General features: G+C 35.6%; 2 protein-coding genes across 7 annotated transcripts; both read left to right on the forward strand.

Annotated features, from left to right (window-relative positions):
* Positions 1–2199: 2199 nt before the first annotated feature.
* On the forward strand, positions 2200–7036 carry LOC141707192 (protein RTF1 homolog). Of its 6 annotated transcripts, none has more exons than XR_012569009.1 (4): positions 2200–2337; positions 3173–5190; positions 5674–5748; positions 6786–7036. XR_012569009.1 is itself a non-coding variant. In XM_074510229.1 (3 exons), exon 2 carries the CDS (start codon positions 3207–3209, stop codon positions 5172–5174), a length of 1968 nt encoding a protein of 655 aa, XP_074366330.1. In that variant the 5' UTR covers positions 2200–2337; positions 3173–3206; the 3' UTR covers positions 5175–5190; positions 6786–7036. The 6 variants fall into 6 exon arrangements, 4 of the variants coding, with proteins under 4 accessions (XP_074366330.1, XP_074366331.1, XP_074366332.1 ...); XR_012569010.1 differs by having other exon boundaries at positions 6790–7036; XM_074510229.1 differs by lacking the exon at positions 5674–5748.
* A 2113-nt stretch (positions 7037–9149) lies between these two features.
* LOC141707193 (uncharacterized) lies at positions 9150–10987 on the forward strand. The gene has a single exon (XM_074510233.1). It carries the CDS (start codon positions 9350–9352, stop codon positions 10685–10687), a length of 1338 nt encoding a protein of 445 aa, XP_074366334.1. The 5' UTR covers positions 9150–9349; the 3' UTR covers positions 10688–10987.
* The last annotated feature ends 14839 nt before the right edge of the window (positions 10988–25826 follow it).

Raw genomic sequence — 25826 nt, forward strand, 5'->3', positions numbered from 1 at the left:
AACACTGTTATTAATAGCTAAAATATTCTCAATATTGCGACCACGTACTCTACGTTTCACAGCTGTAACAAGCAACATAATATAATGTTAGCAATTTAGTAAACGCAACAGAGCATACAAAAATCTTTATTTCAGTATAAAGTTATAATATAACGTACACGGCAAATTGGTAATATCTGAGAGTGTAGCAGGTTGATCCATGCACCTAGCAATTGGAGTGTTATTCTCTTCAACTGTAATCCCCGAAATAGGTGAAATTTGTACACTGACAGGCATGCTATTTGATCCACCAAGAGGTCTCAAACCCACACTTCTGCTCATACGTTTCAAATCTACAACACAAAAAAACAGAACAAATAGTCATACAAACATTCCCACTTCTACACTTTACACTGGTAAAAAAAATCCAAATACCTGTGAAGGAAGTCCGGGTGGTTCTATTAGACGAAACATCAACAACAAAATTAGATGGATTGTGTGGACTGGAATCTCGCAATACATTTGTATTACTATTGAATAATGGCTGTAAAGGAGACCTAAATCCAACTACAAAATGCATATGAATCATGAGTTCTCAACATTCACTAATGTAACAGATAATAAATAAATATAATGGAAACATACCAGATGATAATGCAGAACCCGGTGACTGTGTATTCGAGACTGTAACATTGGGACTCTGATTTTCTTTTTCAACACATACGTTTCTACGCTTCACAACTGATTCAATGAGACAAATATATGAACATGAATTAGATTATAATCTACATACAAAATGTAAGAGGAAGAATGATATTCACCATTCGACTCAGAAACAGGAAAACTTGGGATAGCCTGCAACAGAGAAGATTGATTTGAGCCCTGATCTGATGAATCTTGGCTACGAATCAAACGTTTCAACCCTACGGACAAAAACATCAAATCATTCAAAATCATATAACACTTAACGTGCATGATAGTTAACAGTTATTCATGATGAAATCAAACCTAAAAGTGATGTCCTTGCAGAGCCTGAGCCTTCTAGGGAGCGTGAATCCATGCTTGACAGGAGATCGGCGGAGCAAAATCGTTCGATTGAGAAGAACAGTAGAGGAAACCTATTAATCAGTTACTACATTTAGCACTAGTTTGAGAGAGAAAAAAATTCAAAAAAATTTGAACGTACTAATCAGTTGCTACAATTAGGGGAGTCTAGCTGTATAATAGGTTAGTCTGTATATGGGTTATAAAATATTTAAATCTTAAAAGATCCATGGATATGTGTATAATATAATATTTTATGTGTAAAAAAATTAAATGGGTCATGGATAGTGGGTCATGACTAAATTCATGGGTAAATTTAGTGGGTAAATTCTAAATGGGCATTAATAGCCTTTAAGATAATATAGATTCAAGTCGGTTACATTTGAATAAGTAGACTTTGGCTTATTTTGAGTTTAAAATCGGAATTTGATCATATTTTTTTAAAAAAATCAAAATTTGATTCGAATTGACAGAGTGACTTAGTTAGGAGAGATGATATTATGATACTGATTGTGGTTTGTTTAAAAATTTGAGATTTATGAGAAAAAAATAGTGAATATTATATTCACTAATTTTAATTATTGTCGGCATATATTAATATGAAAAGTTTAGATTTGACGGATTCCCAAATAGCCCAATTCGAAATTTTCGAAGCCGCAGGTGTGACACATTTTATTTAGAATAATGCTTTAGAACAATGCTGCATATCTAGTGGATCACCGAAAATATTTTTATTTGTGGAACTAATGTGTATGATGTACAAATAAGATGCCGTATCTTATTTATGAGAAAATGATTAATAATATAATAATAATAATAATAATAATGATAGTTAAGTATTCATGGATATTTTTGAAAACAATATAGATAAATAGATACAATCGTCCCGAGTCCTACTATTTTATTGATAATTTACTCTTTTTTCTAATATTTACCAAAAAGTGTAGCAAGTGACAAAATAGTTTAAATATCAGTTCATCATTATAAACAATTTGTTAAACATTTTCATATTTCCAAATAAATCTAAAGGATGTTACTTGAAAAAAAAATTGGAAAGAAAAAATTACAAAACAAATAACATAAATAAACTGGGCCCCGAGTCCTGAAAAAATAGAATGTTAACAAACCAGGGCCAATCTTTGTCGAAAGCTTTGGGCCCTTCTAAAAGCCCAAATGGTTCTATTTTCCAACTCCCAAAAGGAGTTCTAGAAAGAAAGATGTATACTTTATGTTCTAAACAAGTTTGTGTTGCATCTTCAGACAAGTAGCGCCCATATTCCATCTCGCTTGGAGTGAAAGAGCGTCTAATTAGAGGTACACTTGTTTTTCTTGATTTCAATCTCTATGTAATAAACATATGTGTGTAATTGTATGTATGTAATAAGAACAAGATCTATTCCTATATGCTTGTCGAAACCCTTGTTTTAATACCGTTTTCTTTGCTAATTTTCTCAACTTTAATCTTTTATTTGCTTGCTAGACCTTGTAATTTTGATTCTTGGGTACAAAGATGTCATCTTTTTGTTCTGGGTGATTTAAAGATGTAATTTTTATCACTATTGATAAATTGCTGTTCAAAGATGTTATCTTTTTTCTTCCGGGCGATGTAAAGATGTAATTTTTTTACTTGAGGTTGATTGCTGTACAAAGATGTTATCTTTTTATTCTGGGTGATGTATACTTTTCGTTATTACTTGCTTAGCAGAAGTATAGATAGTACCCATTTACCTGCCATGTGTTGATTGTTAAACTTGGTTTCCATTTATATTAGTAATCACTCTACTGGAGACTTGTTATATGCAGACTGCATTTACGACAAATACACGAGGTCCCTAAACCTATATGTACCCACTTTTTCATATAGGTGCAACAATTAGGGTTGCTGAGTTAAAATGTAAAAAGGAAAACAAATAAAAAGCATCTTGAAGAGCTTAGAATTTTTATTGTAGGAACTGTGAGATTTCGGTTTACCAGGACTTCCCTGCTAAGAGAATTTAATATCGAAGGCTTTTAAATCCGATATCTGGATTGATACCATGATGGAATGATGTCTAATTGTAGAATTTGTTCCAAGACCTGCGAAGTACAAGTATTCTCGGCGTCACTTTTTCGGAAACTAAATTCTAATAACTGTTTGATGTTAATGCAGATTGAAGTTGAGTTTATACCTGTAATAACTGGAAATGGCGGACCTTGAAAAATTGCTACTTGAGGCAGCCGGGAGAACTGGCGGATCTGGGAGGAAAAGGCATTCACCGCCATCACCCCGAAGACGACGTGAGGGTTCATACTCTGACAATGGAAGTGACTCAAGGGACGATGATTCGGATGATGATCGTGGTTATTCAAACAGGAAGCGCACGACATCACAGATTCCTTTAAAGAAAAGGTTGGATCCCTCAGAAAGAGAAGATGAACGTAGTAGCCGAGAAGAAGGTAATGATGTTTATGGCCGGGAGGGTGATAGTGATGATGACTCTATTGGAAGTGATCTTTACAAGGATGAAGATGACAGACGAAAGCTTGCACAAATGACAGAACTTGAAAGAGAGATGATTTTGTCAGAGCGATCAACAAAGATAACTGATAAGAAGATGCAGGAGAAGTTGAGAAAGCAGAAGGAGAAGATGAACCAATCCAGGAAAGATAGCCGTCCTCACATGTCATCTCGCACAAGTGTGAGATCTTCTGCCAGATCTGCTGACAGGGCAACTGCCAAAGATGATGCGTTAAATGAGTTGAGAGCAAAAAGATTGAGGCAACAGGATCCTGATGCTCATCGAAGACTTGGAGATTCGAGCAGGGGAGGTTCTGGAAGCCGTAGGTATTCGCCTGTTAAGCGGAGATCTTTTGCTCCAGAAGCTGTAAGTAGCTCCAGCCAAAGTGGCAGTGGCTCCCAAAGTGAAGATGAAGAGTCAACTGGTGACGGTCGAATAGGTGATAGTGATGATGATAAGACTTCACCAGAATCAACAGTTCCAACATATGAGGATATAAAGGACATAACTATCAAAAGATCAAAGTTAGCTAAATGGCTAATGGAGCCGTTTTTTGATGACTTGATTGTAGGTTGCTTTGTGAGGGTTGGAATTGGGAAGTCTAGGACTGGGCCAATCTACAGGCTCTGTGTTGTCAGGAATGTTGACTCAACAGATCCTGATAGTCAGTATAAGCTGGATAACAAATTGACACACAAATATCTGAATTGTGTATGGGGAAATGAAAGCTCTGCTGCTAGGTGGCAGATGGCTATGGTTTCAGACTCCCCTCCAATCAAGGAAGAATTTGACCTATGGGTCAAGGAGGTGGAGCGTAGTGGTGGGAGGATGCCTTCCAAACAGGATGTATTAGACAAGAAAGATGCAATACAAAAGACCAGCACGTTTGTCTACTCAGCAGAAACTGTGAAGCAGATGCTCCAGGAGAAAAAATCAGCCACGTGGAGGCCACTAAATGTTGCAGCTGAGAAGGACCGTCTGAGAAGGGGAATGGAACTGGCCTTGGGTACAAATGATGAGGCAGAAGTTGAGAGGATTAAAGCAAGACTTTTAGAACTGGAGGCTTCCCGACAAACTCAAGGGAAAGATAAAAAGGCTGTTAAGCTTGCAGAAATGAACAGAAAGAACAGGGTTGACAATTTTAAAAATGCGTCTGGACTGAAATCCGCCGGTGGCTTAAAGGCCGGTGATGCTGGTTATGATCCATTTTCAAGGAGATGGACAAGGTCGAGAAATTACTATGTTGCAAAGTCAAGTGGTGGAAATGAGGCTGCAGTTGCAGGAACTAGTGATCAGGCTGCTGCTTTGGTAGGTCCTGATAGCAGTGAAGCAGTAGGCGTGGTTACAAGTGAAGCTGGTGCAGTAGCTACTGCAGCAGCACTGGAGGCTGCAGCTGATGCAGGGAAGTTGGTAGATACGAGTGCTCCTGTCGATCAGGGGACAGAGTCAAATATATTGCATAATTTTGAACTGCCGATTTCATTAACTATGTTGCAAAAGTTTGGTGGTGCTCAAGGAGCCCAAGCAGGATTCATGGCTAGAAAACAGAGGGTTGAAGCTACAATAGGATGTCAGGTCCCGGAGGATGATGGGAGGAGACATGCTCTGACGCTGACAGTCAGCGATTATAAGAGGCGTAGGGGGCTGCTCTAAGCTGTGCAAAGTCCAGGTAAATGTGTAAAACACTACTTAATTCTGTTTTCTTTTTTAATTTTAAATATAGTGTTGCTCTTTAAGGTTGAAGTGATTGCTAAATGGTTAGGGGTTTTGGCAACATTCTGCTTAATTAGTAAATGTGACATGTTTGTTTAGATATAACCATTTGGTTAGTCATCCACATTGATTTGCTTAGGTGAATAATAAGATCAATTTTTTGACCTGCTATCTGGACCAAGCAGCCAACAATTTTAATTAACTAATTAATTTCAGTAAGAGAATCTTTTTGGAAATCGATTACCTGACATTGGATATTAAATGGACAGTAGATAGACAGCTGTTAATTCCAATTCGTGGCTGGTGCAGTGTAAACAGTAGATAGACAGCTGTTAATTCCAATTCGTGGCTGGTGCAGTGTAATCTTTCTCCTGTTTGTCTTTTACTTTTTGAATATCCCTCTTCCCTCTCTCATTATTCTCTCATGTTCTCTTTTCACTGATTGACTTGTTCTGATATGTGTATTCCTCAATGACGCCTCGTACTTGTATGAATTTTCCATCTTCAGTAACGGGTACTTAGTAATTATTATTGTAAATTAATATCCTTCAAACTTTTTTTACTTTTAACTTGTAATGAAAAGAGAATCGAGCGCCTTTCTCCTGTATTCTTCACCGGGATATAGGAGGTTTTTTCCTTGTATTGTCTTGTCTTTTCTCAAAATTCAGTTTTCCTTTTTATCTAAATGCTCTGTGATTTGACTTATTTATTGTAATATCGGCTTTTCAGTTTTCTTTTTCAAACTTCTGGCCTATATGTGGTTAAAGCTTTGTCTTGAACCACTTATCAACTGCACTGTGCTGTGCCTGTGCCCCTATAGAGAATCTATATCAGATGCCTACTAATTTTGGCTGACATAGTGGCTCTAGTTTAAATATATATGTTCTTCAAGTATATTTTGAAATTTTAGTACTTTGCAACTGCCATGTTCTTGTTGAGGCCACTACACCTACCTTAACAAGTGATGTTGCCGTCTGCTTTTGGTTTTGTATTGTGAGTAGCCAATGATTTATTTTCTTACCCCAGGGTTGGGGGTGGTGAATGCAGATTTAGTTGTCTATGAAAGACTATAGAAGTATATGTTATAAATGTTATGTGCACATGCATACTGTGAAGATAGAATTCCATGTAAAAGCCTCAAGAGTCAAGACCAATGTAATCAGAGAATTGCTACCCAACTGATTTTGTGCATTCCACCTAGGAGGATGTGGCAGTTGTGTGCTTCCCAGTCTCTTGTCAATTCATGTACAGATTACGATTTTGTCTTTGCAACTGAAAAGCTGTAAAACAAACCAAATACAAGTGATGGATAGGTGGCGCCCACCAATTCTTTGAGCTTTGCAGTTTTGCGACCATACTTCCTAGGCGGGGTGTTTCACGTGTTATCTGGGCTCTTAATCATAATGTTTTATTCACCAAAAAGCTGACAGCCCTTATTTTTTGTAATAGCTATTTCTCTGTCAATATAGTTATTTTATTTTTTCTCCTTTCGTTATACTAAATTGTTTTTGACCAGTATCTTATAATATCATGGCATGCTTTTCTGATTAGGAAGGTTAGTATCACAACTCACAGTCGGATTCATCGTCAATGCAAGAGAAGATTCATTAAAGCAAAAACTGATATGGGTCCTGTTGTATCTGATGTCCGAGATGTGTTCATCGTGAAGGACAAATAGCAAGAATGTTGGTATCAGTATTTGTATGAACTATGAAAGAAATACAAAGATTGTGTTTGTGGCATTTGTATGTTACGAAAAAAAATATTTAGATGTTTGTTTACTGAATTAGATGACAGTAGGACATGATTTCGCAAGTTACTAGTATGCTTATGTATGCATTTCTCATATATGCATGCATGTGGAGTCTTATGCACTTTATTGTGAACTGTGTATGGCAAATAGAGGTTGCCACATGTGCGGTCCGTGCGTGCCGGGCCGGGCCACACACGGGTTCGACACTCAAAAACATAACACCGGACCGGCCTGTCAGCAAGCGAACCGGGCTCGGGCTGGGCTCGAATTGACGAAACTGAATTCAGGACCGCCCGCCAAAAAAATGCGAACGAGCCGTGGGTTTTGTGCGGTTTACCGGGCCGCGTGTTTTGCACCCTCCTTTTCCGGTCTCTGTTTTGCACCCAACTATTGATAGTATAGTCCACTTGTTAGCTTCAGTAGCTTTAGTAAATAATATATTATAATTTATTAATATATTACAGTCTGTGTAGATAGAGTCCTCTAATTAGCCACCTCCAAACTACTACTCAACTAGAATCGCGGGCGGGCCGTGCGGGTTCGTGCGAGCCGGGCTCGGTCCCGGTTTTCTGTTTCCTGACTCGTAATCGGCTCGTTACTTTTGACGAATTGTGCGGGTTTTTAGGGAGCTGAACCGGACCGAATAAATACCGGTTTTAGAACGAACATGTCCCAGTTGTGCGGTTCAAACCCGCACAATTGACCACCTCTAATGGAGAACATGAGCTGGTTTGCTGTAATAGTTTGGTTGACTGTATAATCTTAAAAGTTTAGTGTATAATGCTTTTGATATTGGCACGTACCTGTGGCTAATGGAAGTTGAACTGGATGTTAACACCCAAGTGTTTGGTAGGGTCCTAGCCATTACCCAACTTGGGTACCATTGGAAACTAACTAAAGTAGCAATCATATGTTTGTTAACTTTATCCCTTTTTTGTTTGTCTACATTATATACAGTGCTTTTAAGAATGATAATGCATCTTTTCTATGTAACCTGCAGAAATTCAGATTAAAAGTCAGATAATTGTAGATTAGACAGCATTGTTTTTTAGTTTTTTAAAATAAAATTTAAAAGAAGATACCATGAAATGTGTTTGTCTAGATGTAGATATGTTGCAGAGCAATTCTTCAGGGTGTATAAAGGCTGAAGAGAGTTGAAAAGGAATATGTACAAGTTGAGGAGTGAACAACTAAACATCTGTGAGTTGTGTGAGTGACTCACAAAACATACATAGAATTTGAGATAGGAAGAGCCATTTAAGAGAGATGGTTGAAGGGGAGCTATCTTATCTTGGAATCAGATGCATAAAGCACAAGGCCACAAGGGAGAGTAGGTGTAGTGTAAATGTGCAATTATTAATATTGGTACTAGAGAATACTTTTGTATGCAAGTATCCTTCTCTTTAGGCTCATATTCCTGCTTTTACAGAGCTTACTGGTGTTCATCTATATAGCTTGTCATTCTCCTCCAGTGTTCCCTTTATTTGTTAATGGCATTGATTTTGTCTTTTAGGTTCCTTAATCTTGTAACAAAATTTTAATATTATGAGCGTGATTAGATTAGTTCATAGTAGTAAGAAGTAGGAGTTTATTTTTGGATTTTGAATTCGACTTATTTATTGATGAACGGGTAGTACTACTTATGTGCACTTATAAGCTTTACTTGCACTAAAAATTGAAGGAAGCTAATATGAGCATAACTTAATTTATAGGTGCATATCCCTTTGTGAAATTATGAGACCAAATAATCCTTGTGTACATGAAAAATAGTTTAAAATTTAATATGCACGCTAGGGTATTTTAGTCTTGTATGCATCTATACAAAGCAAGGGTGTGCACGTATCAGCTCACACATTAAATTTGTAATACAATATTATGAGACTTTAATACATAATATCAAAAGAAAAAAAAAATCAATATGAGCTTCAGACAGCCAATATCAACATGTATATCAAACTGAATGTTTATTTTTTGATATTTTCTTCCAAATATAATTTACTTAAAGCATTCACTTTTAAAAGCAAGACAGCCCTGCAAATTTGACTTGTGTGTGCAACAGGTCAATTTGTTCAGTTAGCAGTTTGGCACATTTGAACATTTAAACTAATGATTCTTTCCACTATACAACCTGCCAATCAAGTTCACTTTCCACTATACAACCTGCCAATCAAGTTCACTTGATATCTCTCTCTCCCTCTTGAGCCCAAAACAACAAAAAGATAAAAACACTTTCCAAATTGTCACCATTTTTTGCCGCCATCAAAACTTCCTCAAAAATCAAACTTCTCCGCAACTCACTATCTTCTCATCTTCATTCAAAAACAGCCCAATTCAACATCCAAATTGACACACACACAAGCTTATGGGCAGTTCAGAGAACATTTCAAGTTCAAATCAGTTTCACCATTTTCTCTCTATTGACCACTTTCAAAAACTGAAAAGATCTCTTTTTGCTCTGCTCTCCTTGTTCTTACTTCTCCTCTTAACTTGCCATTGCACTTCCATCTTCTTATTAGACCTACCCCTTCCCGCCAAAACCCCTTTAGACATCTCGCCGGAAAATGTCGCCGGAAAATCAAGAAAAGGGGATTACTCAACTTCCATCAAACTCTCTTCGTCTTTAATTTATGCGATAAAGGAAGATATCCCAATTCCAAAATTGAAAAAAGAATCACCCCTTTTGCATAAATCTCGAAATTTGGTGTCTTTAAGTGACAATCATTTGGAAATTGAATCAAGAAGACAGAGAGAAATTGTCTGGAATGTGATCAAGGTTTTGAGTGCCAAGAAAAACTCGAAAAGGTTTTCGAATAAAGTGAAGAAGTTTTTGGGTCAAAGATCATGTAAGTTTCGTTTTTTCATGACTTGGATTTCTTCATTAGATTCATTTGGTGATAGAGAATTGTTTGTAGTAGAGGCTTTGTTTAAATCACACCCTGATGGGTGTTTGGTAATTGTATCGAATTCTTTGGATTCGATTAGAGGAAAACATATTTTGAGACATTTTGTTGATAAGGGGTTTCAGGTAACTGCAATTTCACCAGATTTTAGTTATTTATTTGAGGATACTGTGGCTGAATCATGGATCAATCGGTTACGTAGGGGAAATGTGAATACCGGGGAAATTTCATTAGGTCAAAACCTTTCGAATTTGCTTAGGCTTGGTTTGTTGTATAAGTTTGGCGGAATTTATATAGATACTGATGTTGTAGTTTTGAAAAGTTTTAAGAAGCTAAGAAATGTAATAGGGGCACAAAGTATTGATGTCGAAACAAGAAACTGGAGTAGGCTGAATAATGCTGTAATGATTTTTGATAAAGGGCATCCATTGCTTTACAAATTCATTGAAGAGTTTGCACTTACATTTGATGGGAATAAATGGGGTCATAATGGCCCTTACTTGGTTTCTAGGGTTGTGTCGAGGATTACTGGTAGGCCTGGTTATAATTTTACAGTTCTACCGCCAATAGCATTCTATCCGGTTGATTGGAGTAGGATTGGCGGCTTCTTTCAAAGGCCTGGATATGAGACTGATTCGATATGGTTAGATGCTAAGTTGAGGCATATTTATAGACAGAGTTATGCAATGCATCTTTGGAATAAGCAAAGCAGAGGGCTCAAGGTTGAAGAAGGCAGCATCATCAAACAGATTATATCGGAAAATTGTGTTTTCTGCAATGACATGGTGACAGTAGAATAAAGATGTCAAACATGTGCACAGCTCATTGCATGTGCGCTTGTATAAAATTAGACCTTTACTATGTGTGCTTATGAATCAACTCAGTTCATTGCACAAGTAGTCTTAAACCAAATTGTACATTTTCCTTTTTTAGAAGTTTTAGGCAGCCGTGTTTTGATCATTTTGTTCATCTTCAAATTCTGTTTCATTGGTACTTTCTTTGTGATCGGAACATTGAAATAGAAATATAAAAAGTTTGAGCATGTCTACTAGTTTTAATCTCTATATATTTGAAGTACTTTATCAGTACATTTCACTCGATGTTGCATAAAATTCTCATCGCTTAGCCTGTGCTCTGTACCTGATAGATGACATCATTTAAGAAGTTTGAAGTTCTTTGATGTATGTTGGTTAGTGGTAAAAGGATTCTCCAATTTATAATATCAGTATGAGGTACAGTGGACCAGGGGAGCATAACTTATATGCTTGACGATTGCAGATGATAACCCTTAAAGTGATTCTGATTGGTCCATCAAACTTATTCCTCATGTTCTTGTAGAAGTATCTATCACCTCAGTTGTGATGGTGGCTCTTTGTCTAAAAAGGTTCCCGGAGGGTAGTGGCTTGTGATTAATTGGTGGCCAAGTCTTTTAAGGGTTTGTGGTGGCTATTTTCAATTTTCAGCCCTTTTAATGTGTATACATCCTTGTTTAAAGGGGTTCAAGTTCAACGTAATTTTCGGAGAGCAATAAGCCTAATTCTCGGAGTAAGAAATCTACGTGGGTTAGGTCTCTCACCTCGAAGGCCCACTTCAAAGTGTTCAACGAAGACCTTGTCACAAAGGCTCAAGACTCAGCACACTCAGCACAACAGATATCACCCACAGGTGCAGGTGCTTGATGATGAATACAGAGAAGAGACATTCATAAATATCATTGATAGACTTATCACTGACAACACGCCCTGACACTATTATTTTTTTTGCCAAGAATTTTTCTTGAATCAAGTAATTTCAATTGTGTAAAAGTTATTTTCGTGATGTCTATCAGTTGGCATTAAAAGGTAGAAGCTCAAAATTTCCAGCAGTGGAAGTTGGAAATGGTCACCTTTAATGCTTTCAGAAAGTGAAAATGGGACTTCTCACTTCCTCGGATTAATAAACTTGTTGAAACTGTAGCGGGTCATGCATTGCTCAGCTTCATACACGGATAGACTGCATCGAAGAGTCGAGGGTAATAGTATACTTGAGGTTCATGAAAACATTCATTTTTTGAACAAATGGATACATGAATGGGGTTCAGGTTCGTTAACCCTTGACGGACGTCAGGTTCAGAAATCAGAACCCCTTACTGAATAAGGTCGGCAGCCACTCGGATTCTTGATGAGGATTCACAGAACTTGAAGTATTTGGGTCTACAATGTTAGGCTAAAGAAAATCTTCTACGCCTTTTGTTTTGAAAGCTTCGTTAATTAAACAATCAGGTTGACGAAAATATGAAGGTTTATATATTTGATGATAAGGTTAAGTACGGGATTTACCTTGATGAAATGATGAGGGGTTCTATAGATCTAGTTCCCAGGCGAGGGGCCAAACAGTTAGAAGGTTCATTGGCATCAAAAGTTCATCAACCACTTACGGATTTAAGGAAGAAGGTTACAGGGCCAGTTCTTTGAGTAAGCTCCGTGAAATTGAAAATTTTCAAATGAGGACATTATATAGTCTTGGAATGCAGTGACAAACCCGACATGACATGGTTCTCATACACGATTCGGTTTTTAGGTGGTCATGACCGCCTTCATGGCATCTACATAGAGTAAGGTCGTAAAGGCAATGTGAATTTGGAACATGTAATCGGAGGTTAGACGAGAAGGTTCTACAACAAAAATTATGAAATCATCATCAAGGAGGGGAACATGGCTTTTACTGGAAGGATATTTCTGTAATATTTCTTGTTTCTTACAATGAGCGCACTCACGTAACGTAAGACATCTAAGATTGAAGTTAATTACCTTTTGTTAGTGTGATTCATGAGAGGTAATAGAAGCCTAGGAGGGATACAAATACAAACGGGAGGAATTCTATAAGATGAATAAATAATATCTTTGGATTTAAAGATAAATTAAAGTGAAGGTTTTCATTAGTTTAACTCTCATTTTATCCCACTTCTGGAGGGAAATTTAAAATAATTGACTCTATTTTTGACAAAATTAAAGATTAAAGAAGATGAACAATAAAAAGGAGTAACAAACTACATTGCATTTCTTAACAAATCAATCTAAATCTACGATCAAAGACCTTAGAGTCTTTTTATACACATTCTATTATTCTAACAACTTGTAACTGAATTCTTCTGTTATAAGATCATGCTGAAGTCACTATAATGCCAACTGTCATGAGCGGGATGATTCACTCTCTTGTTGCAGAGTATGATCAATATTTGATATATCAACACCTCCTCAAGTTAGAGGGGTGAAATAAGTCACACACAACTTCCTACAGAAAAATCGAAGAACAGAGGCACCCAAAGCCTTTGTGAACATATCTGCAGGTTGCAAGTGAGTAGATAAGTGTTGTAATGAAATAATGCCCAGTTGAAATTTCTCACACACAATGTGACAGTCATGTTCAATATGCTTAGTCCGTTCGTGAAAAACAGAGTTATGAGCAATGTGAATGACAGATTTACTATCACAATGTAGCATGACTGGAGTTAAGTTGAGTAAATCAAACGTCTTGAACAAAGACAATAGCCAAAGCAGTTCACAACATGTGTCTGATATGCTACGATACTCCACCTCAATAAATAATTTAGACACTGTAGGCTGCTTTTTACACTTCTAAGATAAAAGAGATGAACCAAACATCACACAACAGTCTGTCAAAGAGTGACGGGTCTCTTTACACCCTCCCCAGTTGGAGTTTGTGACATCCCCAAATTCAGGATCAGAATTGGCTGTCATCAAACAACATTAAATAATATAAACCTTTATATTAACATAAATATAAAGATAAACCCTCAAACTCTGGATCAATTAGAGGTTATGGTATGAACAAGAATCTGAACATCTAAACTTTTATAACAATTAACTCAAACTTCATTACTTCTTTACCAACTTTCTCGTCTTATCCATTCTGAGATATCCAACATCCTGAAGCTGGTATCGCTCCATTACGCTTCCTACTGCAAGCTATCTACAATTATCCTCAGGTAATACTAAAAGGACAAGAAAATAACAAAGTAAAAGTGAGTCAAAAATGCCCAACAAGTACTATAATTCGGGTTCCAAGTATCAATATCAAAAAAAGAAATCACTGGAAACCATTTTGGAATAGTTTTACAAACGTCTTTTCTTATTTTAATAGTTGAGCGAATAAAATATCAACCCTCATTGGCCTCTGACAATAAATTTGGTTTTTCTGAAACAAAACAACTGACAATTCACTGATTCATCTCATGAATCAGTTACATGTTTGGTTTCGTAACTATGAAACTTTGAGAAAGGAATGTCGTTAATGGCGATCAACAAGAAATTAGAATGAACACGAGAACCAACATATGTACTATATCCCACTAATCAGTCAGAATACAGTACGAATCTATGCACATCCATATATACCCACCATCATAACGGGTACCCAGGCACACTTTGGCCTAATAAATCATAGGGTCCAGTCCATCTATGACCCTTTTCTTAACCATCTAGTTCGTAGAGTATTTGATAATAAACCATTTTGGTTAAAATATCATAATTCAGGGTTCGCAAATAACCCAGAATAATAGGTATTTTGCTCAATAAATCAATAATTAATAATGCAAGAATAAGAATAAGGAATACTGGCATAAGTGAGATTTATTGCATCGAAATTTAAAATATTTAATTATTTTGGATTTAGAATATGAGAGAAATACTTGCATTAATTGATCATGCATCTGATCTTTAACCATCTGCCACATAAATCTTTCTCGGATCAGCTTTCGTCTATCCGTGTCCTAAACAACATATTATCCGATCTTTACCCGTTATTCATTATGTTCTTCTTAGACCATCTCATCTTTGAATCTACTGGTCTCCGTTTTTACATATGAACAAGCTTTACTCTTATTCTCTCAATCTAGCCTCGAACGCCTCGAACGCCTCGAACTATGTGTATGTATCATAAAATATACTATTTTAATCAATCGACTATATATAATTGTTTAATCAATGCGTCTATCCTTATCGTCTACCCACCAGACGACAATAGATAAGAATCATATTAATTATAAAAAAATTAAGAGACACGTGGACGCACAATTCACATAACACGTAAACACATAAGGCACGTAACACATAACTCATTCGTCAAAAGATGTGTCTCAGTGTGTTTAAAACTGAAATCGGGTCAATATACGACTTTTCGAAAAATATCTAACTCGAAAGTGTTTGTAAAACAATCGACCTTTTTGTTACAAAAAAAATTAGGTCTTGAAAGTATTTTTATTGAAAGAAGAATAATTTTCTGAGTTTAGACACATTTGTTTCATTTAAAACGGATAACCGGTCTAATTATTATCGAATTATTATGAATTAATAATTCGATTAATAAATCATTTTTCAAATTTAATAATCAATTACAAGTCAATTAATCAAAATAATTCACTAATTAACATTTTAATAAAACAATTAAACCAAAAATAAATACTTTATCAGAAGAAAATATTTTGAAATAACGGCTTTATAAAACGAATTCCCCCCGGAATCACAACTCCTCAAAATCAATCCCAAACACCACCATTCAATTATACCATAATAAAATAAATAAATTTCAAACACACCGTAATTTATATTTACACGTACAAACTCGCCGAAGCAAAGAATACGGCCACCGAAGCCCAAAACCCGACCAACAACGATTTCTAAATATTCCGAAATTAATATATATACACTTACATGCTATAATATGACTAAGCACAAAATCAGAATCTCAAAATTCTCACCCCAACATTACTTCTGGTCACCCCAAGAGGTTTTCTGATGTCCGAAAAATATTTTCAGAAAAATCTGGAATTAATACACATAGATACACACATGTTGAATTACCTTGTAGATTAATTCACATCACCAAACTCCCTTTGTTTAAACCGAAAATAAATTAAAATGAAAAATCTTCCTAGAAAATTTTCTTCTAGATATTGAAAAACTGGTCATTTTTATATATAGATATCGAAATTTGGATAAACGGTTTGTAAGATTTAAAATTTTAAATTTTTTAGATATAGATCAGAGAGAGACATAATAAAGTGAAAGATTAAGATGAGAGGGGTACAGCTAATTGGGGGGGGGGGGGGCTGGGTAGATTAAATTATATAAAATATAATTTTTTTTAATCCAAAAACTCTCCCATAAAATTCTTTAACCTCAAATTTTGTATAGCATGCCCAAAATAATAATTAATTGGAATAATTTTTAAAATATTATTTTTGAATAAGTATAAAAATTATACCGAATTTTTTCAAAAATTATGAACTTTTCAAAAATGTGAAAATATAGACTATTTGAAAGTCCCGTGATTTTATAAAAATAAAAATACGAATTTCGTGGATTTTGACGTCCCAATAAGGGTCCGGTCTGATAATTTTTCATAAAATGAAATATTTTCTAAATTAATAATATATTCCGAAAACACATATTGCGAGTGATGACTCACGCATAATAATATTAAATACACCATACGTAATACATACCATCAAAATCAATTCACGTAGCGTAAAATTTTATATAATAATGTTTTAACACATAATAAAATATTCGAAAAATATTCTTACCCTCATGGGACCACATATAGCATATAACACGTAAGATTTATTATCAGAAACATTTTAAACTGAGATAAACACATAATATTTTACATAATATATCGTAATATAGTCGTGAAATTCCTCGATCTTATAGAGTCACAAAAAGCATTTAAGGTAAATTGAGACGGTGAAGACATAAGTAAGCCCTGACCAAGGGCATTTTTGATAAACTGAACAACTCTATGAGCTGCAGTATAGTGATCATGACGAGGAGTATCCAGGATTTGAGATAAAACCTGAACAACATAGGCCAAATCAGGACGAGCGTCTGTGAGGTAAATTAAACGTTCGATCAAACGTCGATAAGAAGAAGCAGCCTCAGCAGGAAGTAAATGACTAACATTATCCTGTATATTATGATTTTGATCAATGGGAATCACATATGGCTGAGCATTAACCAAACCAGTGTCGTGCAAAATGTCAAGAGCATACTTTCTTTGACTCAAATAGATGCCCTTAGAGGAACGAGCAGCCTCGATACCAAGAAAACACCGAAGAGGTCCCAAATCCTTAAGAGAAAACTTAGTTTCCAGATAAGATTTTATAATACAAATGAGTTCAACATGAGTTCATGTCACTAAAATATCGTCAACATACACAAGGATATCAACAAACTTACTTCCCTAGTTTAATGTGAACAAACTATGGTCAGAATGAGACTAAAAAAACCCATAATCCTTCAAAGCCGAGGAGAACTTGTCAAACCAACAACGAGGAGCGTGACGTAATCCATACAAAGACTTTCGAAGTTTACAAACAAAGGCAAAATGATCGGTAATATGAGAAACAGAAGTGCATGTGGATAATTGCAAATATCCGGGAGGCAGTTTCATGTAGATTTATTCATGAGTGTCACCATGAAGGAACGCATTTGTAACATCCAACTGAGAAATTGACCAGTTATGGGAATTAGAAACAATTATTAACAGACAAAATGTGGTCATTTTGGTAACATGGGCAAATGTGTTAGGTAATGAATCACACACAGGAGGGGGGGTGAATGTGTTTTTCTGATTTTAGGCTTTTCTTGAAAGTTAATGGTTGAACAAAGTAAATTAAATCGTGTATAAGAAAAGTGTTCATGCATATTATAAGCTTGCAGAAAATAAAGAACACAGATTTTCAAAACTCACTTAATTTTTGTATTAAAAATTAAGATGTTTTGCTACAAAATTTCTTAACTCTTTGAAGTTAAAGAGCTTAGCTTCTTCTCGAGAGTGTTACAAGAATTTTGATCTAAATTGTTACTTCTAACTAGAGGACCAATGCTAACTTTATATCTCAGTTAACTGCTGGTTTACACAATGGATAATAAATATGCTATTAACTTTTCTAAACTGTCACTTGCAATTTCTATTTATAAAAAAACAAATCTTCCATTTCTGACTTAACTTATCTTTGGCATCCCGTGTTTACCTTAATCTTCCTCTGTCAATTAATCTTTACCATTGATCTTGCACACTCTTCAAGATGCTTTTTTGTAGACTTGTAAATTCAGCTGTTGGATTGTTTGTTGATTGTTTATCTTGGATATTGAACTGATCTGCAATTTTGTACTTTGAGACTGTACTTCGAGATCTCCAGTTTGATTTAATAGAACACTTGACATCTCGATAAGTACATAGGCTTATCGAGATCTCTATCACTCCGTAATGAGTTTGGCTTGTAGAGGTCTTCAGTTTGTTGAGATCTCTAGTCTTCATATCTTCACTTTGACTTGTAGATATCCCTGAGTTCTCGAATAAATGTAGACTTGTCGATAACTCTGAGTTCTCTAGTGAAGAAATGACTTGTCGATATCTCCAACCTACAGTTCTTCAATTGGCTTGTCGATATCTTCTTGAGTTCTCGAGTAGCTTTCCTGACTTCTCTACTCCCGGTGGATATTGCTTATCCGTCGAGTAGTGATGTCTTATCCGTCGAGTAGACATTGCTTATCCATCGAGTAGATGTTGCTCATCCATCGAGTAGATATTGCTCATCCGTCAGTACTTTCTGGAGTTTGAATGACTTCTCGATAAATCATTCTGGAGTTCTCGAATGACTTCTCTATAACATTAAATCTGTGACTTGTACAGATCTTGACTTAGAATATTTTTCTCCAAACAGATTTATTCAACTCCAAAATTCTTCAAAATTCTTCCGAGGCATGATCTTCTTGATCTTTTTCCAGATAGAATCCTTAGGCTTGATACTGTTCTAGGAAAAAGACTCCAGTCTGCTCCTTTGCATTTTTACAGACTTTAAGTGTTACAAGTAAAAAATACAAATTTAGATAACAATACAACTTACTTAGGGTTGACAAATTGTCTTAGTCTTGTTAAAGTACATGCATGTCTTTTACAACAAAATGTTTCAAACTAGTCAAACCCATAAGTTTGTGTAAAACCCCTGGCAACAAGGCATGCCTTGTACCTCTATATATAACCATCAGGTATATGCTTGATTTTGAAGAGCCATTTGCATTCAACAATGTGCTTGTTGGCAGGTTTGGGAACAATTTCCTATGTGTGATTATTTTCAAGATTGCATTGAGCTTATGCTTCATGACTTGTAACCACTTTGCATCTATACAAGCCTGCTTATATGTGTATGGTGTAGGAACAATATCAGTGGCTACTAGAAATTGTTTATATGAAGGACTGAATCTATACTTTTTATTAATAAACGAAACCATGTATAATTTGGTGCTAAAAGTACCAAAGTACCAAGGTAATAAATTTTGATACTTACCTGACATAAGTTGACTTCTATTCTCAATAAACTTTGTTTTTAACACAAATCGACTTCTATTCTTTATAAATTTTATTTTATTTTTAGTTACTGTTCATCCAATCATCTATTTACTTTATAAAATAAAAATATCTTTTAAACGATTTGTAAATTATATTAAAAATTTATTAAGTTACGTTAAATTAAGTAAAATAACTTATATTTATTTTTAATTTTAGAAAAACTACAAACTACTAAGTAAACTACTAACACGAATTGACTTATATTCTCTGCAAATTTTATTTATTTATAAATTATATCAAAATTTATTAAGTTACGTTAAATTAAGTAAAATAACATATATTTACTTTTATTTTAAAAAATTACTAACTACAAAGTAAACTATTAACACGAACTGACTTCTATTCTCTGTAAACTTTACTTTCTATAGTATTATTTTAAGAATAATTAAGTAATAGTAAATGACTTTAGTAACATTTATTAACTTTATTTAAACTGAAAATTATTGATTTAACGATTGTACTTGTTACTGTCCATCACAACGTTTATTTACTTTAAATTATAAAACATATTTTAACAGTAACAAATTTATGGGTTGTATTTAGACTATATTAAGTAATATTAAATTAAATTTAATAACATCTATTTACTTTTAATTTGTAAATTGATTTTTATCGATAATTAAGTAATATTAAATAAACTATATTGAAAAGGCTAATTATAAGATAATTATTAAATTATATTAATTAATATTAAATTATCTAAAGAACAAATATTTGGTTCATAAGATAGAGATAAAATTCGTTTCATAAAAATAAAACTAATATGTTAGATTTCTAAATCAAGTAAAATAATACAAAACTAGAATTATGGTGGAAAATTTCATAACTGATTCGATTTTTTTTAACCACATAACTATTTTTTACAAGTACCAAATTTTAATTCGTGTTTCGCACGGATTATGAATAATTCCCTGCAAATATTAATTCGATATTTTTAATCTCGGGTCCGTGTTTATCAATATTAATACTTTAAAATAATCATATTAGTAAGTTAACATGTGAGATTTATTTAAGTAAATAATTAGGTGCATGCATAACTAAAACTATACGGTGAAATTTTAGAATTACACTTAACTTCGATTTTTTTAACTACATATTTTAACAATATTTTACATATTATATTTAGCAAATAATAATGTGATACTATTATTTTTATTTTCGGCCCGTACTTCTACCAACTATTGTGATATTTTGTTCACCTCTACCAAGTGTCTTATGCAGGACCTTGCTGTGGGGAGGAGGAGGCAGATTGGTGACCTTGAAGAGGGCTCCTACAAACTCAAACCTCAAAATCTCCAAGTTTCATCTGCTTCTTTTGCTTCATCTATACATTATTATTTTAAAACTATGTTGTAAGTTGTTTTCATATCAGTAATGTGACTGGTTTATTTTTCGCAGTAATGGGACATGAAATGCTAAATGATGCTAAATGCTGCTGCTGCTACACTACTGCTACTAAGTCAGTCCATGTTAGTCAAGTCCATGTTAGTCAACTGTCAAGGGTAGGATAGTCATTTCTTGTAGAAAAGTTGGTTACGATTCTGTTAGGAGCCTGGTTGTATAAAAGTAGAGAAAGCAACAGCTTGTAGGATTGAGATTGATGGATACAAGTAAAGATCATAAATGTCAAATGGTGTATTTCTCATTTCTGTGACTACATCTTTTTCTTTATGGTATCAGAGCTTAGGCTGGCGGGAGAACTAAGGTTCGATTCCCAGCCACCCCCAATATTCTCATAATTTATTGTGGACACTAAAGGCAATCAATACCCCAAAAGATGGGTGCCGGTGTTCCACTCTTCGACCCATAAATGGGCTTTCGAGTGAGGGGGAGTGTTAAATATATGATCCTATTGGGGCCTTCCTCTACCACCTTAAGGTTTTAGATGAGCTGGTTACTCAACATGGTATCAGAGCTAGTCATTGAGAATGTGAGATTACTCCATTAAAGTCATAAGATCTGTTAAAAAGCTGGTGAAATCGTTATCATCTTTGTGTAAAACATCAACTGAGAGTAGATTTGTGATCAATTGAGTGTATATTGTAAGATCGAAGCTGTTGATAATGGCAGCGAGTCGATTTTCGTTTGCAGATTTGCAGAATCCATTATTTCTTCATCCAAGTAATGGACCGACCTTAGTAAGTGTTACAAAACTGCAAGGATCAGGTGATTATCGAACTTGGAAGAGGTCAATGGAGATTCAATTAGCTTCAAAGCGAAAGCTAGGGTTTGTGACTGGAACGGAGATCCGGAGTGCGACTGATGCAACTGAGGCTGTGCAATGGGATACGTGTAATACGACGGTAATCTCTTGGCTCCATAACAACGTATCTGATGCGATCAAGAAATCGATATTGTTTGTTAATTCTGATATGGACCACAAAAGAGTCAAATATTAATGATGATACCATTGCCTACAGTAGAAGTAGCCTGCTCTGTGATTCAACAAGAGGAGTCACAAAGAAAAAATAGTAAATCTAGTGCAGGAAATGAGATTGTTGCTATGTATAGTAAATCTAAAAATTCATATACTTCACAAAGTTCTTCACAGAGTCATATAGAGAGGTGTTCAGAATGTGGAGGAAGAGGTCACACAAAAGCAAATTGATGGAGTATAATTGGCTATCCTAAATGGCATAGTAGATATAAGAAAGAGAATCAAGGATCTTGGAACTCAGGAACTTCAAAGACTTCAGAGAGTGGTAACACAGTTAAATGGCAGGCAAATAGGAATTATGGTGGTTCTGGTGCTAGAATGGAAAATTCTGTTACCATGGATGGAGATGAAAATTCCGGTGATGATCAAGTACTACTATCAGCTAAACAATTAGAGCAGCTGCTGAAGTTATTGCCTGAACATCAGAAAAAGGAGGATACAAATGAGTTGGATAGTCCTTTTTCTGGCATGGCCGTTGGAAATTATGACTGCTATTATAAGGAGGAATGGATCATGAATTCTGGGGCTACAGATCACATGGCATCTAATTTGCAGTTGTTAAGCAATGTCACAATAGTAACCTCAAGGTTAACTATAAAACTACCAACTGGAGATACTGCAGCTATTTCTCATGTTGGAGATGTTAGACTAGAGAGTGGACTAATGTTACTTGGAGTGCTATGTGTGCCTGAGTTCAATCATAATTTGCTGTCAATTCATAAGCTAGCTCAAGACAATGGTTGTCAAGTAATGTTCTATCCAGACAAGTGTTTGATTATGAATCAAGCAACTGATGTTGTGCAAGGCATGAGGGTTCTGAAGAAAGGATTATACTATCTGGTAAATTCCTGCAGTGAAGCTAAATGCAATGTTGTACAACATTCTGTGAAGTCTAAATATGAAATCTGGCATAAAAGACTGGGACATGCTCCAGAGTCAAAAATTATGGGAATTGCACAAATAAAAGAGCTGGTAAATTATGTTCCTTCTCATGTTTGTGTTACCTGTCCTCTGGCAAGATTTACCAAACTGCCTTTTTCTTTAAGTAAATCACATGCTTGCAAAGAGTTTGATTTAATGCACATTGATGTGTGGGGGCCATACAAAGTGGCTACAAGAGGCAAATATAAATATTTTTTGACATTAGTCGATGATTACTCCAGAATGATATGGGTTTATCTTCTACAATACAAATCTGAGTTCTTGACTAGTTTTAAGGCTTTTCATGCTTATGTGCACACTCACTTTGATGCTGCTGTTAAAATGATTAGAACTGATAATGCATTGGAATTTAAAGATAAATCATGTTCTGAATTTTATGCTGCTGTTGGTATACTGCATCAAACATCATGCCCCTATAATCCGCAACAAAATGCCCGGGTTGAGAGAATGATAGATATATTTTAGAAATGGCAAGGGCATTGAAGTTCCAGTCAGGAGTGTCAATCATGTATTGGGGGGAGTGTGTTCTAACTTCAGTCTATATTATTAATAGACTTCCATCATCTGTTCTGAACAAAAAATCTCCCTATGAACTGTTGTACAAGAAAGCACCAGCATATGAAGATATGAGATCATTTGGTTGCTTAGCATTTGCTGCTAATCCAACGCATACCTCTAATAAGTTTGAGTGTAGAGGAGTACCATGTGTGTTCATGGGATACACTCCTAGTCAAAAAGGATACAGATTATTGGAGATTAGCACCAAAGAATTCTTTATGTCAAGGGATGTGGTGTTTAGGGAAGATATATTTCCTTTTAACAAATCTGCTACACCTCAGTATCTGCAGCCATTACCAGTTTATATGCCCGAGTCAGTAAATATGCCTAATAAGTATGGTGATGATTTTGATTATCTAGCACCAACTGACACAGTTGATCAATCAACTCAGAACTTGACTGAAGACGCTATAGTAACAAGTGAATCTGATAATGGAGTGTCTTCTGACTCTCTTGATACTGACTCAACTGGTCCTCAGAATTTACAGAATTGGAGATCCGCAAGAGTGAGAAAACCACCGGTTTGGATGACTAGTTATACAGCTAATATGGTGTCTTCTGAAGCTAAGAATGTTTCAGCTGTGGTGGATCAAGTTATAGAATCAACCTTTAGCTGTTTCTTAACATCTGTTACAACAAATGCAGATCCCACTTCTTATAAACAGGTTGTTAAGCATCAACACTGGATTGATGCAATGAATGCTGAAATCGAGGCTTTGGAAAGAAATGGTACTTAGGTCATTACGGAGTTACCTCCAGGAAAGCAAGCTATTGGTTGTAAGTGGTTGTTTAAGACAAAATACAAAGCTGATGGTTCTATAGACAGATTCAAGAGCAGGTTGGTAATTCTTGGCTGCAGACAAACTCGTGATATTGACTATGAAGAGACATTTGCTCCAGGTGCCAAGATGGCAACTGTGCGAACTTTATTGGCTGTCACTGCTATGCAGAACTGGCATACTCTACAAATGGATGTTACAAATGCCTTCCTGCATGGAGATTTGCAAGAAGAAGTGTACATGTTCTTTCCTCAAGGATATACTGGATGGGGTAGTAGAATTGCAGGTGATGGTTATACTATTCAGGGGAGAGTTTTGGTCGTTCAGATGCTAAGATGGTGTGTAAGTTGATAAAGAGTTTATATGGATTAAAACAAGCACCAAGGTGCTGGTTTCATAAGCTGTCAACTACACTGAGATCGAATGGTTTTGAGCAATCTAAAGCTGATTATAGTTTGTTTACAAAGGCAGATTTCACAACAATTACAATCACACTTGTGTATGTTGATGATCTTCTCATTGTTGGGAATTCTACTGCTGCAATTTCCTGGCTAAAGACAATGTTGTCAAGATACTTTCATATGAAAGATCTAGGTGAAGTTAGATACTTCTTAGGTTTGGAGGTACACAGATCAATTAATGGTTTCTTTGTTTCTCAAAAGAAGTATGTTGTCGATTTACTGCATGAGTATCATATGACTGGTGTTAAACCAAGCAAACTTCCATTGGAGACAAAACATTCTCTAAATCCTGACAAAGGTGATTACTTGACAGATGCTCAGCCATATCAGAAACTACTAGGTAAATTTATTTACCTCACTGTTACACGTCCTGACATAGTTTATGTTGTGCACATTCTTGCACAGTATATGCAAAAGCCAACTACAGATCATATGCATGTAGCAAAACGTTTGTTGAGGTATCTGGTCGGTAATCCTGGTCAGGGTATTCTTTTGGCCAGCAAATCAGCAGCCCAACTCACAGCGTATTGCGATTCTGATTGGGCTGGCTGTACTTACTCTAGACGTTCTACATCCGGTTTTTGTATTATGCTTGGTGCTTCACCCGTTTCCTGGAAATCTAAAAAGCAATCTGTGGTGTCCAGGTCTAGTGCTGAGGCTGAGTATCGTGCCATGGCTTTGGCCTCCTGTGAAGTAACTTGGCTCTCTACTCTGCTTCATGATATGGGTCTTCACAACTTGCCTCCAACTGTGCTTAATTGTGACAATCAGGCGGCTCTTGCTATTGCTGCTAATCCAGTATTACATGAGCGAACAAAACATGTTGAAATTGATTGTCATTTTATTCGAGATAAAGTGGCTTCTGGGACAATTCTTCTTTGACATGTTCCTACGTATGCTCAGATTGCTGATGTTTTTACAAAGCAGCTCTCTTCCAAGCAGCACAACTACTTAGTTCACAAGCTTGGTGTTACTACATGTAACACACAGCTTGAGGGGGAGTAATGAGACATGAAATGCTAAATGATGCTAAATGCTGCAGCTGCTACACTACTGCTACTAAGTCAGTCCATGTTAGTCAAGTCCATGTTAGTCAACTGTCAAGGGTAGGATAGTCATTTCTTGTAGAAAAGTTGGTTACGATTCTGTTAGGAGCCTGGTTGTATAAAAGTAGAGAAAGCAACAGCTTGTAGGATTGAGATTGATAGATACAGCTAAAGATCATAAATGTCAAATGGTGTATTTCTCATTTCTGTGACTGCATCTTTTTCTTTACGCAGAATGCGAAAAAGAGGAAACGGAAGATGCAGGAAAAAGATGGCAAGTCTGAAGAAAAAAGATTTCAAAG

The sequence above is a fragment of the Apium graveolens genome, chromosome 2 (genome assembly GCF_009905375.1).
Source record: "Apium graveolens cultivar Ventura chromosome 2, ASM990537v1, whole genome shotgun sequence".
In the NCBI taxonomy this organism is placed as follows: domain Eukaryota; kingdom Viridiplantae; phylum Streptophyta; class Magnoliopsida; order Apiales; family Apiaceae; genus Apium; species Apium graveolens.